A 19,433-nucleotide genomic window follows, 5' to 3' on the forward strand; every position below is an offset into this window, starting at 1 on the left:
GAAATAATAAAGAGCACAGCAGAATGTAATGAAATAGAAACCAAAAGAACAGTAGAACATATAAATAAAACTAGGAATTGGTTCTTTGAAAGAATTAATAAGAAAATAAATGCCTACCTAGACTTATTTAAAAAAAAGAGAGAGAGAGAGAAAGAGCCAGAATTAATAAAATCATGAATGAAATAGGAGAGATCATGGCCAACAACAAAGAAATAAAATGATTTTAAGAACGTATTATGAGCAATTATATGTCAACAAACTAGGCAATCTGGAAGAAATGGATGGATTCCTGGAAACTTATAAACTACCAAAACTGAAACAGGAAGAAATAGAAAATCTGAACAGACTAATAACCAGCAAGGAAATTGAAGCAGTCATCAAAAACCTCCCAAGAAACAAGGGTCCAGAGCCAGATAGCTTCTCAGGGGAATTCTACCAATCATTTAAAGAAGAAATAATACCTATTATTCTGAAGCTGTTCAAAAAATAGAAATGCAAGGAAAATTTCCAAACTCTTTCTATGAGGCCAGCATTACCTTGATCCTAAAACCAAAAAGGAGAATTACAGACCAATATCCTTGATGAACATGGATCAAAAATTCTCACCAAAATACTAGCCAATAGGATCCAACAGTACATAAAAGGATTATTCACCACAATCAAGTGGGATTTATTCCTGGGCTAAAGAGGTGGTTCAACATCTACAAATCAATCAATGTGGTACACTACATTAATAAAAGAAATGTAATCTCTATCGAAATACCATGGGCTTTTTTTTCCCACAGAGTTGGAACAAATAATCCTAAGATTTTTATGGAACCAGATAAGACCTGAATAGCCAGAGGAAGGTTGAAAAAGTAATCCAATGTTGGGGACATCAAAATGCCTGACTTCAAGCTGTATTATAACTGTGATCATGAAGACAACATGGTGCTGGCACAAAAACAGAGATGAGTGGAACAGAATAGAGAACCCAGAAATGGACCCTCAACAATATGGTCAACTGTTCTTCGACAAAGCAGGAAAGAATATCCAATGGAGAAAAGACAGTCTCTTCAATAAATGGTGTTGGGAAAATTGGACAGCAACATGCAGAAGAATGAAACTAGACCATTCTCTTACACCATACACAAAGATAAACTCAAAATGGATGAAAGATCTAAATGTGAGGCAGGAATCCATCAAAATCCTAGAGGAGAACACATCAGCAACTTTTTTGACTTGGCCACAGCAACTTCTTGCAAGACAGAACTCTAAAGACAAGGGAAACAAAAGCAAAAATGAACTATTGAGACTTCATCAAGATAAAAAGCTTCTGCACAGCAAATGAAACAGTCACAAAACAAAAAGGCAATATACAGAATAAGAGAAGATATTTGCAAATGATATATCAGATAAAGGGCTAGTATCCAAGATCTATAAAGAACTTATCGAACTCAACACCCAAAAAACAAACAATCCAATCAAGATATAGGCAGAAGGACATGAATGGACATTTCTCCAAAGAAGACCTACACATGGCAAACAGGCACATGAAAAATGCTCCATGTCATTTTCCATCAGGGAAATACAAGTCAAAACTACAATAAGATACCACCTCACACCAGTGAGAATGGTGAAAATTAACAAGATACGAAACAACAAATGTTGGAGAGAATGTGGAGAAAGAGGACCCTCTTACAATGTTGGTGGCAATGCAAACTGGCACAGCCACTCTGGAAAACAGTGTGGCAGTTCCTGAAAAAGCTAAAAATAGAGCTACCCTATGACGCAGAAATTGCACTATTGGGTATTTACCCCAAAGATGTAGTGAAACGATGGGACACCTGCACCCCACTGTTCATGGCAGCAATATCCACAATAGCCAAACTGTTGTAGGAGCTGAGATATCCTTCAACAGATGAACGGATAAAGAAGATGTGGTCATATATATACACAATGGAATATTAGTCATTGGAAAGGATGAATACTTACCATTTACATCAATGTTGATGGAACTGGAGGGCATTATGCTAAGTGAAATAAGTCAGTTGAAGAAAGGCAATTATCATATGGTTTCACTCATATGTGGAATATAAAAAATAGTGCAAGAGACCATAAGGGAAGTAGGGGAAATTAAATGGTGAAAAATTAAAGAGGAAGACAAACCATGAGACTTTTAAATCTGGGGAAAAAACTGAGAGTTGCTGAAGGGGAGGTGGGTGGGAGGATGAGGTAAGTGGATGACAGGCACTAAGGAGGGCATATGAAGTGATGCTCACTGTGTGTTATACTATATGTTGGCAAATTGAATTTAAATAAAATTAATAAACAGACAAAAAGCCAACTGCAAAAGTACTGTAAGACACTGGATGACTTAACATTTCAGACTACAATATATTAATAACAGTGTATTTTCAAAAGGACAAGTTATGTCAATGTAGAACAAGACATAAAATTTCTTGGTCTGGCAAATGATGTCAGCCTAGCCTTTTTACCTGGCCAGGCAAACTCCCAAAATATCAGATTTCCCTCCCTGGCAACTCCTGGAACAGAATAGGAAGAGTTGACCCTATGCCATGTTGTCAGCAGGCTGACAGCTGATTGCAGTTGTTTGTTCATTTACACTCACTTCGGCGCAAAGGTAATTGAGGCAGAAATATTCTTCACTCATTCCCCTTCTGTGAATGTCAAAAGATCTTAAATTCTAACAGTAACTATTTGGGATCAAAGTAGTCCTTTCAGCAGATCTGCTTTATGGCTACTAGGTATAAAGAATATAGGAGACTGTCAAGAATTTATACTTTCCTGTCCATTAGTCTTTAAATATGCTCAACATAAATGCAGTCTGTGGAAGCAAGTGGTACCACACAAGCCCATAAAACATTTGAAGGGCTGAGTCCCTATTTCACAGTTTTAATGCAGATAAATCTGTCCATATTCCCATAGCAATAGATAAACTAGATTCCAAGTTCAAGTCCCAGCCTGCTCCATTGTTCCAACTTCTTTTCTCACTCTTTCATCTTCCAGCTTCAGGAAACTATCCTCCATAAAGTTCAGATGGGCAAAATTCCTGGTAAAATAAGGTAGTTTTACTACCCTTCACTTGAGCATCTCCTTAGCTTACTAAATAGAGAACGAAGCCAGGACTATTTCTTTTTTTTTTTTTTTTTTTTTTTTTTTTGAGGCCAGGACTATTTCTAAAGGTATCCAGAAGTAAAATGTATACAAAATGAGCCCTTAACTAATGAAGAATTAAGAGACCCAGGAATCCTAGCTCTGAAGCTGCCTTTGGGATCTTGAGAAAGCAACTACCTTTTGGGTTTTAAGTCTCTCATCCATAAAATAGAGAAGCTATACAGTCAAAGATTTGTCATGAACATTAGATAAGTTCATATATCTAAGAGTTTTTTTAAATGGTTATAAAAAGCACTACGCCTATTACTAAAATCAAAAGTGATCATGACTCCACTGAATCATCCACCAGTCTCATCCTCAAATGTGTCTGCTGGCCTTGCCTCTCTCAAAGGACAATGTTGCTCTCAGTATGATTTTCCTTTGCTGAGTCTCAAAATGCATGTTAGAACTACCTGGTCAATGCATAAAATACAGAACTTGTGCTGAACATTGCATTCTGTAGCATAGAGTCTGTATACACAAAGTCTGTATAGGAAGGTAATCAGGGAAAAGATAAGGGAATAGAAGTTTTTTGTTTTTGGGGTTTTTTTCTTTTTTAATAGAAGTTTTGAAAGATAGGATGAAAGTCATTAAGTAGAACACAGGATAAGTTCTGGAAACACTGCTGTACCTTCGAGACTTTATAAAGCAGAAATTTGAAATGCAGAGTCAGGAATGGGCTCTTTACTATACTCCATTTAAAATTTAACAACCCACCCACCCCCTGTCCCTTAGAGCACAAGATACTGATCAAAGAATCTCAAACTTCATTCCCATTACCAGACTTCCTTCTCATAGTCCATTATGAATTAGTATTATGTTTTGTCAACATGTTGTGAATAATATACAAGAGTACAAGAGTATTACATTATTGTGTTAATTGCTAAACATGTATATTTTTTAAGATTTTATTTATTTATTCATGAGAGATGCAGAGAGAGAGAGAGAGAGAGAGAGGCAGATACAGGCAGAAGGAGAAGCAGGCCCCATGCAGGGAGCCAGATGTGGGACTCAATCCCAGGTCTCCAGGATCACGCCCTGGGCCAAAGGCAGCGCTAAACCGCTGAGCCACCCGGGCTGCCCTAATTTGCTAAACATGTATTTAAAAGTAATCCACATTGTTTAACCATACTCTGACATTGCTTCCCATTCTAATAAAACAGAAGCCTCAGGAACATGACTTTGTCCCAATATTCACAAAATGTGACAATTCCTTTTCAAAAACTCTCTGTAAAATTGCTCTTGATTATTTGGATACCCGTGAAATTCTGGTAAATAAATCTACTTCTCCTGTTTTTGTAAATCATAGAAATTGTTTTCTGGCTATTTTCTATTTTAATTTTCTTCCTCTACCCTAATAAGCCATAACAGCTCTGATCTGTCAGAGGTGAACACCTAAATGTGATAACAAAGAAGCGCCTTGCCTTAATCAAAGGGACCACTCTTCAGTTTAAGCTCAAGTGACAGATTCAATTGGATTTTTGAATTGTATAACAACCAAGAAAAATCTATCCTCTCATTCAGCAAACAAGCTTTCAACTTGCAGTGTCATTATTTCTGCTGCAAAGGAATTATCAAGGAAAACAGCGCTCCTAAGGAAAACCATATATAACCTAAGAGAGGCTCATCTGATGCAACTGGAGATCTTAGTCTATTTCTGATATTGCTAAAAGCAATTCTACAGGCCATACAAACCTTTCTTGAAATCTCCATTTTCTGGGACCCTGTATAGTATTTTGCCTCCTATTTTGCTGGCATGAAGCCATATCATCTAGTGTCCTCAACATCTTAAACACTGTTGCTGTCTTTTCAAGCTGCCATAACAAAATACAATAGAATGGTGGTTTAAACAAGACATTTACTTTCTCACTGTTTTAGAGATGAGCAGTCTGAGTTGAAGGTGTCGTCAGGGTTGGTTTCCTCTAAGGCTTCTCTGCTTGGTTTGCAGATGGTTGCAAACCTTTATCTTCCCATGGTGTTCCCTCTGCATGTCAGTGTTCTAATGACTTCTTCTTTCAAGGATACCAGTCATCCTGATGTAGGCCTCATCCTAATGAACTCATTTTAACTTAACTGCCTCTTTCAACACCCTACCTCCAAATTCAGTCTCATGTTGAGGTAATGAGGATTAGGACATAAAACGAATTTTGAAGAGTGATGTCAGCAAGATGACAAAATAAGACATCTCTTGTCATATCCTGAATAACAATTTGGTATACATCCACAGGCAAAGGTGCCTTTGTGAGAGCTGAAGGATCCAGATAGATCTGGTACAGTCCAAGAGGGAGGAGAGTCATTTTGAGAAGGCAGGCCTGCAGCCAAGAGGGTAAAAAGGGTCCTAGCTGTAGACACAGAAGTAGCTCTATACCCCTAACAACTTGAAAATAACCCCATTTGGCTTTGGTTCTTTCGCCAGCACCAAAACCATAGAGTCTCACCCACTATGGGCCGGGTAATAGATATAGAGACCTCCATGCAACTGTGCACCTATGGTGGCCCTTGAACCAGCTCTAGCTCCTCTCAGCTACAATCCAGGAGCCCTGGAAAACACTGATTTAGACAGTCACCCATGGACCAAAGAGTCACGTGGAAGTCCAGGAATCTAGCAGAGAAGAACAGCATTAGAGAAAAAAAAAATCTGTTGCAGATGCACTGAAGAGGGTAAGAGAAACCATTTGACCCCACCCACATCATCTCTTCCTGAAAGTGACAGCCCAGGGCTAAGAGGGGCTATCTCAGAGGTGATTTCTCCCAAGGCAGGAAAAGAAAGCACATTAGTGAGTGAGTGAGTGAGTGAGTGAGTGAGTGAGTGAGTGAGTACGAATGAGTACCTACTGCCCCAGCTCTGCAGGGCACTGCTGAAAAGGCCCATTTCTCTCTCCTTCCATCCAGAGAACTGATTCATGAGCTACAGAACTAAGAGACAGGTGAGTGGCTGGGAAAACAGCAAGCAGGGTAAACAGAACTTATCTGAGGGACTTGGATTCTACCAACCTGTCATGGACTCTATGGGAGGCCAGTCCATAAGCAGCTGGGGATGCCTTTCCTGCAGCTCTCCCACTGGCCTGGTTATAAGATGAATACAGTCTGAGGATCGGGTGTAAAGCATGGGAACTACAGTTAACTCTCTTGGGTTACATACTTGAAAGTTGCCAGTAAATCTTAAATGTGCTTATGACACACATGCAAAAACCAAAAACAAGGAGATAGACCTTATTGTGGTAATCATCTCACAATACATATACGTATTAAATCATCACATTGTACACTTTAAACATACACATTAGGTATCAATTATATCACAAGAAAGCTAGGAAGGAAGGAAGGAAGGAAGGAAGGAAGGAAGGAAGGAAGGAAAAGAAAAAGAAAAAGAAAAAGAAAGAAAGGAAGGAAGGAAGGAAGGAAGGAAGGAAGGAAGAAAGAAACAAAGAAGAAAGAAAGAAAGAAAGAAAGAAAGAAAGAAAGAAAGAAGAAAGAAAGAAAGAAAAAGAAAGAAGAAAGAAAGAAAGAAAAAAAAAAGAAAGAGAAAGAAAGAAAGAGAAAGAAAAAGAAAGAAGAAAGAAAGAAAGAAGAAAGAAAGAAAGAAGAAAGAAAGAAAGAAAGAAAGAAAGAAAGAAAGAAAGAAAGAAAGAAAGAAAGAAAGAAAGAAAGAAAGAATTAAGCAAGTCTTGTAAACTTAAAAAAAAAATGGGGGAAACACGATTTTGTCCATAAGAAGCCGCCATACATTTTGATCTCCAACCAGGATCCCATAACATCAGTCATTATTCGTCTTGCTTTAATGTATTTCCTTTTCTAATCTTACCTAATCTTCTTGACTGGCTGCATCACTTTCTTTGGCTTCAGATCGTAGTAAGCCTAAAATCTTAATGTTGGTCTCAAAGTCTAAGTTTTCAATGGAAAAAATGAAAATACACTAAAAACAAAACATGACCAATAACACATAAAAGAGTGGAGTCCAGGGATCCCTGGGTGGTGCAGCGGTTTGGCGCCTGCCTTTGGCCCAGGGCGCGATCCTGGAGACCCGGGATCGAATCCCACGTCGGGCTCCCGGTGCATGGAGCCTGCTTCTCCCTCTGTCTCTGCCTCTCTCTCTCTCTCTGTCTCTCTGATGACTATCATGAATAAATAAAAATTAAAAAAAAAAAAGAGTGGAGTCCAAATACAGCACTGCACACACACACACGTGCGCGCACACACAGTTTTCCACAATTGCACACAGACATACAGAGGTTTTTTCCATTTGTTTGGGCTTGACATAATTTCTTCCAGGCATTACTGTAAACTAATGTTAACTGCATGCCCATGTTACTTGTAGTTGGCACGAACATCCCATTTCTTGGACAACTCTAACACAATATGCCTGTATTCTCATCTCACTCTAAAATTACTAGAAAAATTCAACTCCGCTTCTGGACCATGGTGCACTTTTTTTCACAACTATTATTACTTAGTTCATATTTTCACACTCAAACTGAAAGTTTTAAGCTTACTGAATGTAACTGAAGTGGCAAAAGCTCAACCTAACAGCCCATGAAACAGTATTTTAAACTTTGATGGCTTTTTTTTATTTTAAAGATTTTATTTATTTATTCATGAGAGACATACACACAGAGAGGCAGAGACACAGGCAGAGGGAGAAGCAGGCTCCATGCACCGGGAGCCCGATGTGGGATTCGATCCCGGGTCTCCAGGATCGCGCCCTGGGCCAAAGGCAGGCGCCAAACCGCTGCGCCACCCAGGGATCCAACTTTGATGGCTTTTATTGAATTTTTCCCATATCCTATTCTTAAGGATATTATTTTAATTTGCTAATGTGTGGTTAAAATAAACAGGCTTGGGATCCCTGGGTGGCGCAGCGGTTTGGCGCCTGCCTTTGGCCCGGGGCGCAATCCTGGAGACCCGGGATCGAATCCCACGTCGGGCTCCCGGTGCATGGAGCCTGCTTCTCCCTCTGCCTATGTCTCTGCTTCTCTCTCTCTCACTGTGTGCCTATCATAAATAAATAAAATTAAAAAAAAATTTAAAAAAAAAATAAAAAAAAAAATAAATAAACAGGCTTGAAGTTTTGACTTAAAGAAATATAACAGTCCATTAAGAACATTTGTGCAAACAAAAGGGCATGGTGAAGTGGTAGGGTGTGATCCATAGGATGGTTCTCCAGAACATACATTCTGTGGGGGTTCTAATCAAAACAAGAAGCTTCCTATCACATGGTGCTGAAATTTTCCAGTTCAGACATTTAGAAAGAATAAATCCTACACTGAAGAATATAACTCCTAGACATTTTTTATGGTTGGCACTATTTTATTTCATTCCCTAGACTTACGTTTTTTTTTCTTTTATGACCTAAACCTGAAAATCATCCCTCTTACACTAATTTAATATGAAAGATAAGAACAGCTGCAGGCATTCCAGTGTAACCTGTACAGGATACAAAAATCAAAGATTTTTTTTTCTTCAATACACAAAGAAAAGGTGCCCAAAGCTTATTTTCACTTACCAGGACATGCATTTCCATCCCACCAATGTGCATAAAGTGGATTCTTAACTAGTAAAAACAGGCAGTAGAATTGTATGAGCTACATCGCTTGTCCCACATTCCTTCTTCCTCCTGCTAGTAAGTGTGCCAAGGACAGTAGGTAGGCACAACTGTTCATGTTGCCCTGGAAAATAAATCCCATTGCCTTAGAAGTGGGACATGTCTCAGATTTGTGAAATACCCAATATCAATCAATCTTTATATCTAATTGTAACAAAATTTGTTAAGACATGGTGAAAGATTTGAATTGTCTCTATCCCAGCCTCTTATCTTGCCTAACAATTTCAGGATTTCTAGGAAGTCTACCAACTGAGCACCTTTCTCGCTTAGTGTGTATCTGCTAGTGCCATTGTCCTGCCATGAGACACATGGGAACTACTCACAGTGTTTGCACATCTATCAAGGTTTGTGCTTCAAAGTCCTCTTTTCCTTAGCGATTTAAAGAGTAGGATTACAATTTCATGATTTTGGCACTTCACAAATCAATGCAATTTCTCTCACCCAAGACCCTGCTTTTGCATTTACATTACACCTGGGGTCCTGAAAGTTTGATATCTGAAATAATTCCACAAGATATTCTGAGCAGAGACTGAAGCTAATAGTTAAAATGTATTTTACAGAAATAAGTAGGTGAAGTATATTATAACCATGATTCGCTGTAAAAGATTCTTTTCTTTAGGGTCTTTTAGATTTTTCCTTATTTTTTAATCTTTTAGGGTCTTTTAAGTTTTTTCTTTATTTTTAAATAAGTTTCTAATTATTTTATAACAAAGTCCATAAGGCCCTGTATATGTAATTAGAAGTTGTCTGAAACTTCTGTTCCAGAGGCATTTTCATTTATTTTAATTCTCCACATGCACTTTAATTTTTCCACATTATGGATTTCTTCCACATTAATGGTTGGAAGTCACTTAAAAGATTCTGATAGTCTTTGTAGGTCTTTAACTATTGTTAGAAAACAATTTCATGCACCTGGAGTTTGTGGTCAGCCTGTAGAAAAGCATTCAAAGACATTCAAAGAAGCATTTATGCATATTTGCTGATACTGTATTTAACAGAGTAACCTGTACCATGTTCACATTGTCATAGATTTTTTTTTTGCCCTTTAACATTTATTCAGAATAAAATTTAATGCTTTCATGCACTCAAAATCATATATTGGTTATATTGTTTGTACAGTCAAACTCTTTTGAATTTGTTTGCCTTATAAAAGTAAGATAGCAATAAAATATCAGGCTCATTTTATACATCCATGCCCATTTTAAACTCAGAAGACAAATAAATGATACCTGTAATTAGTGACTGAGGAAAATTAGGGACATCTCCTAACTGCCTATATGACTCTTAGTTTCTTTTTTTCTTTCTTTTTCTTTTTCTTTTTTGTATTCACTTTCATTTATTTATTTAAAAAATTTTTGAGCACTGATTATTATGAAACCCAGTCTATGTGCCTGCATACATTAGCAAACAAAGCAAGCAGAAAATTCTTGCTCTTTTATATTTTAACATGAGGAGACAGAAAGTAAAGAATAAACATAACAAACTGAAAATAAAGAGCAAGCTAAGGAATTTGGTGCTGGAAGGGAAGACTACAATTCCAAACAGGTTGGTCAGAATGGGAGTCACAGAGAAAGGGACAGCTGCGTAAAGGTGTGAAGAATGTGAGGGTGGTACCCACAGGGAATAATTAGGGGAAGAGTATTCTGGTGGGAGAATAATTTGGGGCAGGAGCTTTACTGTTGTATTTAAGGAATAGTATGATGTTCGTATATTCAAGATAAAAAGGCAATAGAACCTGTTTAATTTAGTCTTATATCCCCTGAGCCTACAGTTGCTATGTACCGAGTCATTTCATTCTTGCTCATAATATAGTAAGTTCTCATAAATATTATTTCTATTTTGTATGCACATGCTTATATTCCACACTTTTCCATGCATTTTATTTACATTGTTTCATTATATTGTAAGGTTCTTCAGAATAAGAAATGAGTCCTCTATTCATTATTTTTCTCTATACTGTTTTCTAGACCCAGTAGATGTTTAATAAATGTTATTAACTGTAAGCAGGAAGAAAAAAGACTTAAGAATCTTAGTTTTAAAACTCCAGCTTTGTTTCATGAATCACAGTGGTCAAATCTTTTAGCCTTTGCCTCAGCTTCCTAAAGCACAATTGAAAATCAACTAATAAGTTGTTAAATACATGAAACATTGTATAAATGTGTATTATAATAAAATATCATTCTTTCTTATATTCCACAAATACATGCATAAGAAATAGGAGACATAAATATAGAAATCAGAACACAGCTTTTCAGAAAAAAGAAAAAAGGGCTTAAAGTTTAAAGAGCACTGAGAAAAACCTTTAGATGGTAGGGCCAGTAATGACCTTCAGTGAGTTATTGACCTGGATCTTCAGCTCTGATGACCAATTTCCATCAGCTCAATACTACTTACCTGGATGGTTCAGTGATTAGGACCTTGGGAAAGAGCCTTCCAGATTGATCCACTTCACGATTTGCCTAGTCCTAGAATCATATCTCTCTTGACTCTTAACCTTGCCAATTTTCCATCCAAATCCCTAACTTGTGGTGAAATGATGAATCCAGTCCATGAATATTGTATTTTCATAGTCTAAGATGCCTCATAGATCATTTATGTCAGGACTCTCTCTGATTTGTGTGCTGATCTGACTAAGGGTAAACCCTGAAATTACTTTATTTAACATATATCATTCTAAATATTTTATTTTCCTATTTCTAAATTGCCAAAAGAAGTATAGCCCAATTTAGTAGGTAGGCTACTAATGAGAAATATCAAATGAAGTCATCATAGAATACTATTTCCTTTTCCACACAAAGCCAAGCTGCTTTGAGTCTACTTTTCTTATATTCATAGACAATGGACAGATTTTATTTCATTTAGGGACACATAAAACATCCTCCCATTCAACTTATTATAGCAAAATATGCATTGTCATTCATTATTCATTCATTCCATATCTAATTATTTACCTTCAGCTATATACTTCGGGTTGTGCTAGTGCTGGGAATATTAAGATAATTAAGACATCCTTTCTGTCATTTAGGAACTTAATAAGCCTTAGTGGTAGAGAATAAAGGTTGATATGCTATTTTTGGCCAGGGTTTTCCAGAATATTTTTTTTCAAAGGTGTGGAAATCAAGGAAATGATCCGTGCTTACCAAATTCATATGACTTAATGTATAGACCAGTTGGCTGCCTATGTATAAATTTAAAATTAATGATATTTCCTCAGACTAATGTGAATACACATAATCACTATCCAGAGAAACTTTTCCCAATACCAGATTACAAGTGAAACCAAATTAATGTTCAGAAGTTTGCTTAGTGGGCATGGTAGTAGAATAAAAAAATCTGAAGAGTCTTAAGCTATATTCAGACTATTATAAATACTGAGGAACCAGCCCAACCCTTATAGCTTACATTATCCCCACAGTGACTCAACAGTCAGTTTCTTTAGATACAGAATCTCTGCTATTTTACCTTTCATGCTAGCACAGCCAAATCCTGTTCCTCTCTCCCCTAGGCTTGTTAGAGTTTTATAAACACTTACTGTCTTCAGGCCAAATACGTTTGTTTCTGTTTGATTTATTTTAAATCTTTTTTTAATATTTTATTTATTTACTCATGAGAAGCACAAAGAGAGAGAGACAGAGACATAGGCAGAGGGAGAAGCAAGCTCCATGCAGGGAGCCTGATGTGTTCAGGATTAGTCCCTGAGCCAAAGGAAGATGCTCAACCACTGAGCCACCCAGGCATCCCTGTTTCTGATTGATTTAGTGCCATCCCTTCACTTGGGTTCGGTAAAGAAAGAATGGTGACATCAGCATGTTTTCTTGAGATTTATCTTAGGCAGCTATCCCTATATTACCTCCCACTTTTTAAATACTAATCCTTAGGCATGCTATGTATGTAACTGTATTGGCAGAAAAATGATTTGCAGTAAGCTACTGCAACTAATATATTTAATGACTTAAATTTTCCAAAATTGACCTCTTTCCTTCTTTCTTTCTAGGTTGTAAAAATGATGATAATTGTTGTGGTGACATTTGCCATCTGCTGGCTGCCTTATCATATTTACTTCATCCTCACTGCAATCTATCAACAGTTAAATAGGTGGAAATACATCCAGCAGGTCTACCTGGCTAGCTTTTGGCTGGCAATGAGCTCGACCATGTACAACCCCATCATCTACTGCTGTCTGAATAAAAGGTAGAAACAAGATTACCAAACCCAAGTTTCTCATAATTCCTGGCTTAGCTGAAAGCATATAATGTTGTTCCAGCTTCTTGGTGCAAATTAAAAATGCCCAAAAGAAGGAAATATTTTTAAATTCACTGAGAGGAATACAGAGTTTGATTTTTTTTTCTAAATTTCCTCCTACTTTATGAAATATCCCACCTTTACAGTTACATCCTCAAAAGACTGAACTTAAAGGTCTAAATGGGAAATTTTTATATGGTCTAAAGTCTCCCTCCAAACCCTTCAGAATTTTGTCTGCACAGAAAAAAAATTTCCATCATAATTGAAGGAGGTGAGTTGAATATGTGCTTAAGCCCTCAGAGAAATGAGGACACTTCATAAAATATACAGGTAATTTCTATAAGATGGAGAGATGATGTCATATGTCAGTGAACTCTATTAACAAGGATGTCTTATAAATGGACTTCAAAATCTAAGATGTTGCTGTGAGGATTATAGAATCAAGAGTAAGGGCAAGGAGAACGCCAATCCTTCTGCCTATATAATGAGGTTAGTGAGTAAGAGAGGGTGCAGTCTCCATGGAAATGGGTTGTGAAGAAATTGAAGCGGTCAGGGAAAAGCTGCTTTTAAAGTCCAGTTTTTAAAAGGCAGTATTTTGACTGCAGTCAAATTTAAGACTTGAGGGAAAGGCAAAATGTGGTTTTCAGATTAAATCACCTTGGGTGTATGGTCAGCACATGGAGAAGCAGAGTTAAATTTCCTAAGATTGATAATTCCCTTAAGAAACCAATGTGTTTTGAGCACAACAAGAAATAGAATTTCATGTAAGTAACTGTGAGCTAAATTCTAAACTCTTTCCAGTTGGGCCTCTACTGCACTGTGCCTTAAGTTTGTTAAATACTTAATTCTTCCTTTTTTTTTCATTAATTGCATAAGCCATATATCAATTCAAGCCATCCCACAAGCAGTGCATCTGTTTTTAATCAACTTCATTTAATGGTTTACTAAGCAAAGGATTTTGCACTTTCATATATGATTAGATAAAAAACAGTAAGATCAGTAATTAATTCTAACATTAAATGAGACTTTATCAATGTGTAAACATTTCTGAAAGAAGCTGTTTTTAAATTTGTCATTTTTAAGTGCCTTAACCACCAAACCTAATTTGATTACACTTCAGTAAATGTACAATATTATTGAAGAAAGGTACACGTTTCTTTGGCATATGGATTACTCAGTACTGTGCTTTTACTATTTGATGACTTGCTTCTCATTGATAGGGAATTAAAATCCAAAGAAGAAAACTGAAAACACTAGTACCAATCCTGTGGCATACGCTTTAAGAGTTTGGCTAGAAAATCCTATTCAAAAATTGATTTTGCTTAATTGCCATAAGTAGAGCTTTCTGTGGCAATTAAAGGAAATTTCCACCTAAAAACATGATGTTTTCTTTCTGTGTGGCCTGCTTCTCTTCAGATTTCGAGCTGGCTTCAAGAGAGCGTTTCGCTGGTGCCCTTTCATTGAACTTTCTAACTATGATGAGCTGGAGCTCAAGACCATCAGGTTTCACCCGACTCGGCACAGCAGCCTGTATACAGTAACCAGGATGGAGTCCATGACAGTAGTGTTTGAGCCCAGCGATGCAGACAACACCAAATCCAGTCGGAAGAAGAGAGTGACTCCAAGAGATCCAAGCTTCAGTGGCTGCTCCCGCAGGAATTCCAAATCTGCCTCCACCACTTCAAGTTTTATAAGTTCACCCTATACATCTGTGGATGAATATTCCTAAATTCACTTCACTTCAGAGAGTAGTGTGAGGGCATCATGATGTCAGCATATCCCCCATTATCCTGTTTAGCAGTCCTATCCCACCTACTTTCTGGAAACAGAGGGCAAGTTGGAGGGCAGCTATGCTTCAATTGAGAAAGGTAGAATAGAAATGTAACAGAGACACTATTTAGATATCTGTCCCCTCAAAAATAAAATGGGCTGTCCATTGATTCTTTGAAAACTCCAAACTATTACATGAAACAAACTAAAGAGACATCTGAAAAGTACTTCTAGAGTGTTGGGTTTTTCTCATTTAAAATTTTCAATATACATTTATGATACTAAAGTGATATATGATTTTTCCAAGAGATGAAAGAAGCTTTAAAAACATAATGTTGTGAGTGAATAAAAACAAAATATATATAAAAGAAACATTTCATTTTTATCTATAGCTATAAAACAGAAAAAAGTTAAATGACTCATTTTCCCATTAGAATGAAGGAAAATTGCCTCAAAGAGTAGGAATTAATGAAAATCTTTGCTCAAATGAACTCACTTTGTAGATGAAAAAATTTAAAGATCTTCTCCATGAAATGTAATTGGAAAGGAAATCTAGTAAAATTATTAGGCAGCTGTACATGTCATTCTCTTTATTATTTTCTCTGAGACAGTGGCTTCAAAAGAAAAAAATAATCCTTTACTTTTTGACTATACTAAACTAAAAAATACTCAAAAGGACCTTAAAAGGACAAAGAAAATTCTTATGATCCTCTTTATGTTATTTTTCACAAATATTTAAAAATTTTTAGAAAACAGGCAGATTATAAAACACTAAAGATGCCTTCTAATGAAGAAGAGAGGAAATTCATTCGTTTCTGAAATGGACTACCAATTTTTAGGCAAGAATTAAAGATAGTAATTCATAATTATGATGGCAGACAGGAACATCTAACAGCCCCAAAGGAAGAAGTGTTTCTACCCCATAACTCAAGGAAAAAGCTTAAGATGGACATCGACTTTATCAATTGTATAGCGTCCTTCTCCCCTCCTCTCCCTCCGTTGAAAAAAAGAGTAAGGACTAAGGGAAAGTATCAGAAAATATACTCAAATGCAAATCTTTAGAAAAGAAAGTCTATGTACTACCTATATGTACTAACAAACATGTAGAAAAGTGAATCAATCAACTGTTAGAATAGAAAGCAGGACAATAGTTTGGATACATGTGAACTAATACCAGGCAAACAAGAATATAATACACACCTTTCCACAGAGAACTTTCCTTTTGTCTGTTTAAATAATTCAGACATCTCCCAGGAATAAATGAGCTAATGGTCCTAAAGGAGCACCTGTTTACTATAAGAAAAACTTATTGACATATTTCTGAGAGCCATAGTGAAAACACACACACACACACAAAAACAAGAAAACACTTTAAGTGTAGAATTTATCTTCCAGACCTCAGTGCTTATAAATCCTCTTTCTTTGAATTAAAGATATTGTCAATTTTGCTCAAAAAAGGAGAAATCTTCTGAGAATATGGATGTATAATACAAACTTTTCAGAAAGTTTAAAATATTCCGTGGGATTTTTTTAAAGCTATCCAGTGAAAATAATTACCTGTAATGTGTTACTGGATTGTTATGTCTCCATCAGTATAGAAACAACTATTGTTTTGAAGAACAAGATAAAAGCAATTATTCAAAAGCAAATCATGGTCAACTGCTGCTACTACACTAAATTTTCCAGTCTTCTTTCCTATTTTGAACCCAAAGCCAGACATACCTGATTGTTACAAAGTGTTAAAGTTCTAAAGAACTCCATCTTTTTCTGATTGTACCAATAAATGGACACATGTGTATATGTGTATACACATAGGCTAAGTGTGCAAATACAATCATTCTAACATATGTAACAGCCTCAAAGAATTATTTTTTTAAGGGTTTATTTATTCATGAGAGATTCAGAGAGAGAGAGAGAGAGAGAGGCAGAGACACAGGCAGAGGGAGAAGCAGGCTCCATGCAGGGAGCCTGACATGGGTCTCGATCCCAGGTCTCCAGGATCATGCCCTGGCCTGAAGGCAGGCTCTTAACTGCTGAACCACCAGAGATCCCAACAGCTTCAAAGAATTAAATTCAAAATCGAACGCCAAAATAGTAAGTGGTTACTACAGAGGTGCCACAAAAAGATTAACAAAATCTATGAAGCTTGTGTGCATGCTTTGGATAAGCAAAGTTATCATTATTTAGTATTTAATTGTTGAATATAATTTTTAAATGTTCTATTCCAAAACATGTAAATGTTTATCATACAATGTGAAAGTGTCAAGAGAAAGTCTAACATTTTAAAGCAAACATTGTCTTCTTAAATTTACAAATGATTGTGAGACTAACATTAATTAACCTTCCTGAGAGATGCCTGGGTGGCTCAGTGGTTGAGCATCTGCCTTCAACTCATGGCATGATCCCGCAGTCCCAGGACCAAGTCCCACATTGGGCTCCCTGCATGGAGCCTGTTTCTAACCTCTGCTTCTGCCTCTTTCTGTGGGTCTCTCATGAATAAATGAATAAAATCTTTAAAAAAAAAATAAACTTCTCGATACACTGGACCATACTCAGCTGCAAAATGTGAATGTGAAGTACAGCCCTCAGATTCACCATAGTCAGCCACCACCAAATACAGTTTGAAAAACCTAACTCCTGGTCTTTGCACAGTAGGAAAATTTAGCATAATTTGCTAGGACATCTAAGGAAAAATACTGCTTCAATCTGCTGTTTTGTTTGATTTCCTTGGTTTTTTTGTCTTTTGGTTTTTCAGTAGATTTCTTGTTGCTGTGCTTACCAAGTATCATCCTTCAACTGGGACAGAAATTCTGTAGGTCCAGATAGTACTGGGAAAACTGACATCATTAACTCAGTACTTAAGACTCCTAAATGAAAACTTACTAAGCAGAATTTTTAAGGTCAAAAGTTTAAAAAATAATAATAAAACAAGAACAATGTGAAAAAGAGAATACTTTAGCCCTTTTGTCTGAATTTTGACACTGAGAATAATACACATGAAATCATTTTTAATAGAGGTCACTTTAAATAAAGCTATGCTGATATTTTCATATTTGTCAGTGTTTGGGATAATTTACCTCCAAAACTCACCCTACTCTCTGATGTTAAAGTTCACTGCAAATATTTTTCATTATTTGAAGGTAAAAGCAGGCTAGAAATATGAGGCAGTTAGTTAAAACACTGTAGGATATTTTGGATTTAGATCAGCAACAGAAAAATACAAAATATTTTGAGATAAAAGAGAGAATTAGAAATACTTGTATCATTTTAAATATTTTTTAAAAGACAAAAGTAAATAAATAATGAATGTTGTATTTTCATTATTTTGAATCTGGAAAAGTGTTTTTGAAATTACTTGCATAGGAAAAAATTCACGCAAACATGATTATTGTAGAATCTTATCTAACATCTTTATTTTTTTAGCAAGTTCAGTATACTGCTGCATTATTCCATCTCCCACCTTCATGATGGTGACATTCTGACCTACAGTCAAATTTGTATTCTTTTCCAGATCCTGCCAATCTCTTACCAACAGAGATCTGATCAACTTCAAAGTGACCTCCATGCTTACAAAGCACACAGAAGAATGCCAAGAAGCTTAGTATCAAACCTCAGAAGCACAAACTAAATGTGAAAAATCAATGCTAGCCAGCTGAGATTTGAGCTTGAATTTTGTTAATGCAGAATTTCATCTGAAAACTTCGATTATTGTCTGGTAAATTAGTCCAACAAATGCAAAGTCATCGGAGAGTTACAATTTCTCACACTTTTAATAGTAACAAATTGAGATCTCATTTGTTGCTAATAGCATTCCAAAAGTTAAGGAAATGAAGCATAACACCGGCCATGTAGAATAATGTTGTAATAATTTCCCTCAGCACTAAGCAAGAATAAAGAATAAAGTACAAAAAAAATTTTTTAAAAATTAAAAAATGAATAAAGTATAATAGCTCTGTACAAGGTCAGTGATTGCATGTTGTAAAATAGCTTGGCAAAAATTCTGTGTATACAAGAAATAGATGAATATAAAGTTTGTAGCTAGTAAATAAAGTATTTTTAAGTTGTTCTAATTATACTGAATAATTTAATACATGCAAACCCTTTGTATATGTGCTAATATGTGACAGATTTGATTTTGCTTTTTTCTTTAAAAATATTAAAAATAATATTAAAAGCAAAGGCTGTCCTAATATTTTCCTACTGGCTAGCAAAATATATATTATGGAAGGTCCTATATTGCCTGAACACACACCCTCAGAATTATTTTGTGCTTTCTTCCTTAGTTTTCCTCATTAAAAATATCTAGTTTTTCTAAGTTACCTTGTTGCAGAAGAAAAGCATCTATAGAAATAAAAGTTATCAGGCAGCCTGGGTGGCTCAGTGATTTAGCGCCTGCCTTCAGCCCAGGACCTGATCCTGGCGACCCTGGATTGAGTCCTACGTCGTCGGGCTCCCTGGGTAGAGCCTGCTTCTCCCTCCGCCTGTGTCTCTGCCTCTCTCTGTCTCTCTTTCTCTTTCTCTGTCTCTCTAATGAATAAATAAATAAAATCTTTTAAAAAAAGAAATAAAAGTTATCAAAATGTAGAAAAATATTCTGTGTGAAGAGCAGGAGCACGTGAATTGCAATATAGAATAGAAAGAGTATGAAGTTAAGTACAGAGCA

The 19,433-nt window shown here is 36.2% G+C and overlaps 1 protein-coding gene across 1 annotated transcript in view; it reads left to right on the forward strand.

The window, feature by feature from the left end:
- The window catches only part of TACR3 (tachykinin receptor 3), a 77,374-nt gene extending 58,425 nt beyond the window's left edge, over positions 1–18,949 (forward strand). Inside the window, exons 4-5 of the mRNA XM_072755543.1 lie at positions 12,753–12,949; positions 14,417–18,949. Of these exons, the coding sequence (XP_072611644.1) occupies positions 12,753–12,949; positions 14,417–14,729 (510 nt within the window). The 3' untranslated portion in view covers positions 14,730–18,949. The remainder of the gene's footprint in view (positions 1–12,752; positions 12,950–14,416) is intronic.
- The last annotated feature ends 484 nt before the right edge of the window (positions 18,950–19,433 follow it).

This window comes from Vulpes vulpes, chromosome 4 (assembly GCF_048418805.1).
Source record: "Vulpes vulpes isolate BD-2025 chromosome 4, VulVul3, whole genome shotgun sequence".
Taxonomy (NCBI): domain Eukaryota; kingdom Metazoa; phylum Chordata; class Mammalia; order Carnivora; family Canidae; genus Vulpes; species Vulpes vulpes.